The 10,741-nt window shown below is 45.3% G+C and overlaps 1 protein-coding gene across 1 annotated transcript in view; it reads left to right on the forward strand.

Moving 5' to 3' along the window:
• brinp1 (bone morphogenetic protein/retinoic acid inducible neural-specific 1) overlaps nucleotides 1–10,222 on the forward strand; it is a 107,149-nt gene extending 96,927 nt beyond the window's left edge. Inside the window, exon 7 of the mRNA XM_048613350.1 lies at nucleotides 9,082–10,222. Coding sequence (XP_048469307.1) covers nucleotides 9,082–10,222 — 1,141 coding nt within the window. The remainder of the gene's footprint in view (nucleotides 1–9,081) is intronic.
• The last annotated feature ends 519 nt before the right edge of the window (nucleotides 10,223–10,741 follow it).

The following is a 10,741-nucleotide window of genomic DNA, read 5'->3' on the forward strand; positions in this document are numbered from 1 at the left end:
CTTCTAATAATTACCCCCAAAACACCCAGAGAAACTTGTCTTCCCCCTTATAATCTGTTAAAAGAGTAGTTGAAAGAAAGAAAATCCCTGATCTCCACTTTACAAATAACAAAAACAATGTATTTGTTTAACCCTAACAATGAACAAATTAACAGAATTACTAACAAACTGAGTAATTCCCCCCTAGACTACTAACTACTTCCCAACTGGTTTAAATTCTACTGGAATGCTGTTGAAATAAACACAAGTCCCACTTATATAGATCCAGATAATTAAAAAAAACTTAATCGCTCCAAGTTCGCACGGTCTATGTCTTCTCTGCTTTATCTCCAATGTTCCTTCCATTGATCTCAGGTCATAAATGCCTTCTGATGATTCTGCTGTCTTGCACGTTTATCTCTTTAATTTCTTCCATGAGGGCTTTGAGCCAAAATGCGGTGGTACCTTTGATGGGTCTTTTCAGAGAGCTCAGTAATTTTATATGAAAGCCAGGTTTGTATTTCAGATGACGAACTTGCTTTCGCTGCAACTGAAGTTTGACTGTCCCTTCTGGCAGCAGTTGGCTCTCTCCCGGTTTTCCAAATGTCCTTATCTTTATACCCATAATGACATAATAGTTATTCTCATGTAGGATTGGTTCGATGTTGTCAACACCATCAGTATTTTTTTAATCCAAGTGACTTTGAATTACACAGTGCTTGGTTTAAATTTATTGGCCAAGTTCAAACTTGTTGTCTTGGGAAAAGTGCTGCTTGGCTGTTCAGTACAAAACGTTTCAATTCGAGCGCTCTCTGTATACAGTACTTCTAAACTTCCAAGCACAGACAAAGCTCAATGTCTTAAAGGGACCAGACACTCTTTTTCCACAAAATCATTTTTTACCAACCATTCAGACTTCCTGCCTTCCAATTCATGAATACTCTGCCCAACTTTGTAACAGTATATCAGTTGGAGTCTGCTAATAAATCAAGCCTTTTTATAATTTACCTGTCCCTTAATGCAGGAGCAGATCCAGCAAGCAGTTAGGAAGACAACTGATGTGTTAGCCTTTAGTGCAACGTAAAAGGTTGCAAAGAAATCCTGTCATAGTTATGCAAGGCTGCAGTGAGACCAGACCTGGAAAACTGTGAACCTTTGGTCTCTTTATCTAAGGAATTATGTTCATGCCTTAGATGGGATGCAACAGCCAAAGTAATTTAGTTGTTGAAATGAGAGGACTATTCTAGGAAAAGTGGGTGGATAGAATGGGCCTAAATTCCTGGAATTTTGAAGAATAAGCAGTGATCTCATTGAACCAATTGAAGTTCTCAAGGCTTTACCTGTACTGTCAATGAGACAACATTCACCCTGGCTGCAAAGTCTCCAAACAGACTTTGAATTCAAGGTTGGCTATTTAGGAAAGGAGAAATGTATTGACTTGGAGAGTTGTATATATTTATTATCTTCAGCATTGAATGTTCAGTCAACCAGCATACTCATTACTATGCTCAATTTGGATATTGATAGAATTAAGGGGTATAGGGATAGGTTGGGATAGTGGAATAGAAGTTCAGAAATGATCTTATTGAATATTGAAGCAGTTTTGAGGGGCTGAATCTACTGCAGCTTCTGTTAATTATGTTCTTATGTATTGTGTATCTCACGTATTTGTGAAGCCTTGCATTCTTTAGTTCACTGCAAGATATGAAATACCTCACTTTCTATTATTCATATGACAAGATTCAGTACATTTGCTGCATTTGATCAATAGAAGGAAGATACTCTGGCTGTCACAGACTGCTTTCTTTTTCCCAGTTTCCCCTTTGAACAAGGGGCATCTACTAGTCTATTTTTAGTAACACAGAGACGGGAGAAAAAGACTTGTATTCAGATGTGATTTGCTGACAACCTGGCAATGAGCCCCTACAGTTTACTGGCAATCTTTCTGGGAGAGTTTCAGAATGCGATCAATTTAAGGATTAGCTTGTCTCAAATGCAACAAATTTGGACTTTTAATAACTGCCTCCCATCTTATCATGCAGCCCGTTCCATATCAGAATGGTTTGAACTGCACTGAAATAGAAATATAGGAACATAGAATGGAAATAGGCCATTCAGCCCTCAAGCCTGTTCCAGCTTTCAATAAGATTGTGGCTGATCTGTGGCCTAACTCCATATACTTTTGGCTCATATTAAGTACATTTCTTTAAGAAAAATTTGTCTGTCTCAGATTTAAAATTAACAATTGATGCAGCTTTAACTGCCATTTGTGGAAGAGAGTTCCAAACATTTTCTACCCTTTGTATATAGAAGTGCTTCTTAACCTCTCCTGAATAGCCTGAACCTAATTATATTGAGATATCCTTTGGAGTATGTATTGATAGCACACTGTAAAATTTACCTGGATCAATAGTTGTATTTTAAGTCATTCAATACTCTCAGTATATCTCAGCGTGAAGAAATGTTGAAGAAAATATCTGCAGTTGTGATAAAATAATCAGGCGATTAAGATGAACACCGACAATAGTTAGGGAAGCTCAAAAATATCATGGACTGCAGGGGTTTCCATCTTTCTAAATGATGTCTTCTGTCAATTGAGAATTCAGGAAACGGAAGTGTAACATTCCACATTCTAGCATTCAGTTAAGATCCTGGATCAACTGTACCTCAACTATATGAATCTGCCCTCCCTCCATATCCTTGATATTGTAGCAGAATACAGTCTATTAATCTCAGTCTTGAAAATGTGTAATTTACACAGCAATCATTGCCTTTTGAACAGTTTCTCCAATACTTTTTGTTTGATAGGAGTGTTTACTGGTATCCCTGTTGTTGATTGACCCATGAGAGGAAATAATTTCTCATCATTTGCCCTCTTGAATTCCTTTGCCATTTTAAAATCCTCAATTTGATCACTCTCAATTTTCAAAACTCCAGAGTCCAGTCTCTCAATCTGTACTCAATTACTCCTTAAAGTGTGTGTGTGTGCATGACCATTAGGAAAGTACATAATCATGTTGTGAAAGCTCATGGACTCCTGTAAACTACTATACTCATTTGTTGGTGCATTTACAAGTTAATAACCATTCTGGAGAGATACCGGAGGCTCATTGCTAATTATGAAGCTTCTGAAACTTTAGCCTGGAGTCAGGAGGGAGGGAACAAAATTAGCTCTGGATGAGGGAAGAAATGGGAAGAAATTGGACTGGAGGGAAATAATTTAAATAAGACAACTTTATTAAAAAAAAACATGACTGTGTAATCAAAATCATATTAGCAGGTTTACAGAACTATATATAATTCAGTGATCATGTTATAAAATGAGCCAGACTGGTGGAGAAAATCACTAACTGATCATTTGCTAACATTTCATCTGCTATTAACATGGTCTCAGCCCACTGAAGAATAAACACGGTTCGGAAAAATAAGAAAAATTAGAAAGATGAAAAAGGAATAAACACATTTTAAAAATTCAGGACCTTTGGGGTTATTCATAACAAATGATACAATCAAATGTAAGAACATGAGGAATTGGCATTTGATCCTTCAGTCTGCTTTCTCATCCTGTATGATCACGGCTGATCATTTAGAAACATGGTTAACATTCCTCACTGTGATAGACTGACTTGGGCTAGAACTGGCTAGCATTTTTTTGGAAGTGGTCAATTTGAACCATTAGAATATCTACCTGATTACTAATTTGGATAAACAACAGTTTGTGGTTTAATGTGCTGACTTGCTATGAGAACATCACAATGGAAATCAAAATGGAATTTGGGCGGCACGGTGGCTCAGTTGTTAGCACTGGGACCCGGGTTTGATTCCACCCTCAGGCGACTCTCTGTGTGGAGTTTGCACATTCTCCCCATGTATGTGTGAGTTTCCTCTGGGTGCTCCAGTTTCCTCCCACAGTCTAAAGATGTGCAGGTTAGGTGGACTGGCCATACTAAATTGCCTACCCATAGTGTTCAGGGATGTGTAGATTAGGTGGGTTATAGGGGGATGGGGTCTGGGTGGGATGAGATGAGGTTCAGTGTGGCCTTGTTGGGCCAAAGGCCTGTTTCCACAGTGTAGGGGTTCTATGATCTATGACTTCTATGAAACATGAAATACTGTGGATGCTGGAAATCTGAAATAAGAACAAAACAAAATGGAAAATTTCAGTCGTTCAAGTGGCATTTATGCAAGAAAGAAGTTGACCTGAAATCGCAACTATTGACCTGCAGAGCTTTATTCACTTTTTTTATTTCTTTCGGCAACAGGCATAGGCCATTCAGCCCCTCAAACCTGTTCCCGCCTTCCATTATATCGTGATAGATCTGCACCTTAATTCTATCTACCCACCGTATTCAATGGCCTTTGACTAATAAAATTCCATTAAGCATGGTTTTAAAATGTTCAGTTCATCCAGCCTCAACAGAGGCTGTTTGAAGCAGAGAATTCTTGAATTCCACTATCCTTTATGTGAAGAAGACTTTTTTGATATCAACTCCTAAGGAGCCTATCTACTGTCTTCTAGACTCCCCCATCAGAGGAAATATCACTTATTTAATGACCTTCAATGTTTCAAATATATCACTCTTCAATCTTTTATATTTGAGGGAATAACGAGTGCAACTTTTCAGCAGAATTTAAGCCTCGTAGTCTTGTTGCCATTCAATGAATCTACACTACTCAGGGCAGCACACCTTTCTTGAGGACTTGTGCCTAGAACTGGACACAATGCTCCCAAAACAGCCTAAACCCGAGATGATGGCAATATGAGGGGTAAGCTGTGTCCTATTGAGTGAGCAAGGTTGAGTTGCAGAATGTAAATGATATCTCTCGAGTATGACGTGTAAAGCAGTTTGAACTGCTTATGACATGCTACAGTCAATTAGTTTAACCCATCTTGTGTACAGTGAGTGGTTGCTTTGCTTCAGCCATCAGAAGTTTGTCTTTAGATGTATGTGTCCAGTATGTGTGTTGTGACAATGCTGTGGCTTTAAGACATGTGTTGTATCCTGGTTTCTTGTAGAGAGAGACTGGGATACAGGTAGTGAGCAGTCTATGAGAAGATAACAACTCATGAGGCCTTGGGTACGTTTAAATTTGGAACAATAGAAGCAGCCTGACTGGGTGCAGTCAAGATCTCACAAATCAAGGATTTTTATTTAGCTTTCAGCAGTTGCTGTTGTGGGCTTGAAGAAGTGGGGAAGTTATTTTTCCCTCTCTCGATTACAACCAAAAATTGGGAATTCTCATCCTGGGCTGTTGGATTGCACGTGAGACAAAATCTGTTTTCCTGAATTTGCCTTTTTGCCAAAGGGTGTGTTTATGGGATGTTACTATATCGGAACAGTAAATTAGTAATGATTATTGTATCTATTATTCTGTTAAGTTTTCCAATAGAGTTAAATTATTCCAAGTTCTTCTTTCTTTTGTTGTATTTGCACTGTGGTGTTTAAATAAATTGTGTTTTGCTTAACTTTGAGTAGTTTGACCAGTTAAATTGTACCTGGAACACGGCACTCTACATTTACCTTTAAAATTAGAAAAAGTTAGGGTCTAGGCTATCTTGTTAATATATTTTGAGGGGGTCTGGTCTGGTCCATAACAGTTTCAAGCACATGTGAACAATCCCAACTGGAGACAGGGAGAAGCAGCAGCTGTTGCCTTTGCACCTCAAAGAGGAAAAGACAAAGGATCAGTGAGTCGGTAGGGGGGACTCTCGGAGGTTTACCGCTGAATTGTCAATGTGCCTTTTCTCTGTGATGGGCTGAAACACCTGCTTTGTAAATATTCCAGATTTTATGTTGTTAAGATTTCAACATTTCTATTTTTTTAAAAAATGCCACCATTGTCCCATCCAGATTGTTGCCCATCACTAATCTCACTCTGAAACCATCAATAGTCCTTTTGGCATTTTCTAGAATTTTGAAACAACAGGAAGAATAGATATATGTCAGAAATTGCTCGATGATCTCAGCAGGTCTGGCAGTATCTGTAGAGAGAAAGCATTTTGAGTTCAGTAACCCTTCTTCAGAGCACAGGTTACTCGATCTGAAATGATTGGAGTTGCTTTGATTTGATTTATTGTTGTCACATGTACCTGAGTACAGTGAAAATGTTTCTCTCCGTAGATGCTACCAGACCTGCTGAGTTTCTCCAGCAACTTCTGCTTTGTTTCAGATCTCCAACGTTTACAGTTCTTTGTTCTATATTAGAGATGCAAACCATGCAAACCACCCCATGGCCTCCTACCCTCCCTCGACCTCTTCATCTCCAACTGCCGTCGAGACATCAATCGCCTCAACCTCTCCACCCCTCTCACCCACTCCAACCTCTCCCCCGCAGAACGTGCAGCCCTCCGCTCCCTCCGCTCCAATCCCAACCTCACCAGAAAACCCGCGGACAAGGGAGGCGCAGTTGTAGTATGGCGCACTGACCTCTACATCGCCGAGGCCAGACGCCAACTCTCCGACACCTCCTCCTACCGCCCCCTTGATCATGACCCCACCCCTGAGCACCAAACCATCATCTCGCAAACCATCCACAACCTCATCACCTCAGGTGACCTCCCACCCACGGCCTCCAACCTCATCGTTACCCAACCTCGCACTGCCCGCTTCTATCTCCTTCCCAAAATCCACAAACCTGAATGCCCTGGTCGACCCATTGTCTCCGCCTGCTCCTGCCCCACCGAACTGATCTCCAACTATCTAGAGACAACAAGGTGCAGGGCTGGATGAACACAGCAGGCCAAGCAGCATCATAGGAGCAGAGAGGCTGACGTTTCGGGCCTAGACCCTTCATCAGAAAAGGGGGAGGGGAAGGGGGTTCTGAAATAAATAGGGAGAGAGTGGGAGGCGGATAGAAGAGGGATAGAGGAGAGGATAGGTGGAGAGGAAACAAACAGGTCGAAGAGGCGGGGATGGAGCCAGTAAAGGTGAGTGTAGGTAGTGCTGCTTGGCCTGCTGTGTTCATCCAGCCCTGCACCTTGTTGTCTCGGATTCTCCAGCATCTGCAGTTCCTACTATCTCTGATCCAACTATCTAGACTCCATTTTCTCCCCCCTGGTCCAGGAACTCCCTACCTATGTCCGTGACACCACCCACGCCCTCCACCTCCTCCAGAACTTCCAATTCCCCGGTCCCCAACACCTCATCTTTACCATGGACATCCAGTCCCTCTACACCTGCATTCCCCATGCAGATGGCGTTAAGGCCCTCCGCTTCTTCCTGTCCCGCAGGCCCGACCAGTCCCCCTCCACTGATACACTCATCCGCTTAGCCGAACTCGTCCTCACACTCAACAACTTCTCTTTCAATTCCTCCCACTTCCTACAGACAAAGGGGGTAGCCATGGGTACCCGCATGGGCCCAAGCTACACCTGCCTCTTTGTAGGTTACGTGGAACAATCCCTCTTCCGTACCTACACCGGCGCTAAACCCCACCTCTTCCTCTGTTACATTGATGACTGTATCGGCGCCGCCTCGTGCTCCCACGAGGAGCTTGAACAGTTCATCCACTTCACTAACACCTTCCACCCCAACCTTAAGTTTACCTGGACCATCTCTAACACCTCTCTCCCCTTCCTGGACTTCTCTGTCTCCATATCGGGCAACCACCCAGAAACCAATATTCATTTCAAGCCCACCGACTCCCACAGCTACCTAGAATACTCCTCCTCCCACCCACCTTCCTGCAAAAATGCTATCCCCTATTCCCAATTCCTTCGCCTCCGCCGCATCTGCTCCCAGGATGAGGCATTCCACTCCCGTACATCTCAGTTGTCCTCGTTTTTCAAGGACCGTAACTTCCCCCCGTCGGTGGTCGAGAACGCCCTCAACCGTGTCTCCCACATCTCCCGCACCTCATCCCTCAAACCCCGTCCACGCAATAAGAACCAAAAAAGAATCCCCCTCGTCCTCACGTACCACCCCACCAACCTCCGGATCCAATGCATCATCCTCCGACACTTCCGCCATCTGCAATCCGACCCCACCACCAAAGACATCTTTCCCTCCCCAGCCTTATCTGCTTTCCGGAGGGACAACTCTCTCCATGACTCCCTTGTCCGCTCCACACTCCCCTCCAGCTCCACCACACCCGGCACTTTTCCCTGCAACCGCAGGAAGTGCTACACCTGCCCCCATACCTCCTCCCTCACCCCCATCCCAGGCCCCAAGAAGACTTTCCACATCAAGCAGATGTTCACCTGCACATCTGCCAATGTGGTATACTGCATCTGCTGTACCCGGTGTGGCTTCCTCTACATCGGGGAAACTAAGCGGAGGCTCGGGGACCGCTTTGCAGAACACCTACGCTCGGTTCGCAATAAACAACTGTACCTCCCAGTCGCGAACCATTTCAACTCCCCCTCCCATTCCTCAGACGACATGTCCATCCTTGGCCTCCTGCAGTGTCACAACGATGCCACCCGAAGGTTGCAGGAACAGCAACTCATATTCCGCTTGGGAACCCTGCAGCCCAATGGTATCAATGTGGATTTCACAAGTTTCAAAATCTCCCCTCCCCCTACCGCATCCCAAAACCAGTCCAGCTCGTCCCTGCCTCCCTAACCTGTTCTTCCTCCCACCTATCTCCTCCTCCCACCTCAAGCTGCACCTCCATCTCCTACCGACCAACCTCATCCCGCCCCCTTGACCTGTCCGTCCTCCCTGGACTGACCTATCCCCTTCCTAACTCCCTACTTACACTCACCTTTACTGGCTCCATCCCCGCCTCTTCGACCTGTTTGTTTCCTCTCCACCTATCCTCTCCTCTATCCCTCTTCTATCCGCCTCCCACTCTCTCCCTATTTATTTCAGAACCCCCTTCCCCTCCCCCTTTTCTGATGAAGGGTCTAGGCCCGAAACGTCAGCCTCTCTGCTCCTGTGATGCTGCTTGGCCTGCTGTGTTCGTCCAGCCCTGCACCTTGTTGTCAAGGTAATGTGTGCCTTGAAGGTGATGCGTATTATCCTGAAATGATACGCTACTATAATGTTGCCCTTTTTCATTTCATTAATATGGCATTTTAGATTTGACAGGCACTGATCACTTTCTATTTCCTTGCAGCACAATTCGATCGATCTGACTCAAAGTGTGCTTTGTTTTCAGGTCAGTTCATCAGTGGCTGAACCGAGTCCAGTCGTTCCTGTACTGCAGCGAGAACGGTTACTGGGGCACCTTCCTTGAGAGTCAGAAGAGCTGCGTGTGCCATACAATGGCCAATGTGTGTCAGCGGTCCATCCCCTGCAACATCGGTAGCAATAGCAGCTGTGCCATGTGTAGCCTGGCCAACATCTCCCTGTGCGGCTCCTGCAACCGAGGCTTCAAGCTGTACCGGGGACGCTGCGAGCCCCAGAACGTGGACTCGGAGCGCAGCGAGCAGTTTGTCAGCTTCGAGACTGAGCTGGACTTTCATGACCTGGAGCTGAATTACCTCCTGGCGAAAAAGGATTCCCGGCTGTCCATCCAGACCATGTTCATCAGCAATGAGATCCGCCTGGACACCTTTTTCGACCCTCGGTGGCGGAAGCGGATGTCGCTGACCCTCAAGAGCAACAAGAACCGCGTGGATTTTATCCACATGGTGGTGGGCCTCTCCATGAAGATCTGCCAGATGAGGAACAGCAGCCTGGAGCCGGTGTTTTTTGTTTACATTAACCCCTTCAGCGGCAGTCACTCTGAGGGCTGGAGTACGCCCATTGGCGAGCACGGTTACCCGAGCTGGGAGAAGACGAGACTGCATGACTTGCCCTGCTACAACTGGACCCTGCTGCTGGGCAATAGGTGGAAGACGGTTTTCGAGACCGTGCACATCTACTTGCGCAGCCGGTCCAAGCTGCCGGCCTCCCTGCGCAACGTGACGGCCCAGGGCCCCGTGGACCTCTCAGACCCCAGCAAGCGGCAGATCTACATCAAGATCTCGGACGTGCAAGTGTACGGCTACAGCCTGCGCTTCAACACTGACCTGCTGCGCAGCGCGGTCCAACAGGTCAACCAGTCGTACGCGCAGGGCACGCAGTTCCACTCCTCATCCTCGGTCATGCTGCTGCTACTGGACATCCGAGAGCGCATCAACCGGTTGGCACCCCCCGTGGCCGCAGGCAAAGCGCCCCTAGACCTCTTCTCCTGTATGCTGAAGCATCGTCTCAAGCTCAACAGCAGTGAGGTCATGCGTGTCAACCACGCACTGGACATGTACAACTCTGAGATTCTAAAACAGGCAGACCTACTGACAACTAAACTTTGTTGACTTGCCCCTGCCCCCCCCACCCACCGTCCCCAATAAGGAATTTGTTGAGATGTACAGTTGCAAAAAAAAAGCATAGCAACACACACACAGACACACACACACACACACACACACACAGCCTCTCTCTCTCTGTCTCTCTCACACACACACACACACATTCTCACACACTCTCTCTCTCACACACACACATATACACATTCTCACACACTCACACACACACATTCTCACACACTCTCTCTCTCTCACACACACACACACATTCTCACGCACTCTCTCTCACACACACACATTCTCACACACTCTCTCTCACATACACACATTCTCACACTTTCTCTCTGTCTCACACACACACACACACACAGACACTCACACATACTCTCTCTGTCTCTCTCACAAACTCACACACGCAGCCTCTCTCTGTCTCTCTCTCTCACACACACACACATTCTCACACACTCTCTCTCTCACACACACACATACACACATTCTCACACACTCTCTCTCTCACACACACACACA

This window comes from Rhincodon typus, chromosome 28 (assembly GCF_021869965.1).
Source record: "Rhincodon typus isolate 14 chromosome 28, sRhiTyp1.1, whole genome shotgun sequence".
NCBI classification, from domain to species: Eukaryota; Metazoa; Chordata; class Chondrichthyes; order Orectolobiformes; family Rhincodontidae; genus Rhincodon; species Rhincodon typus.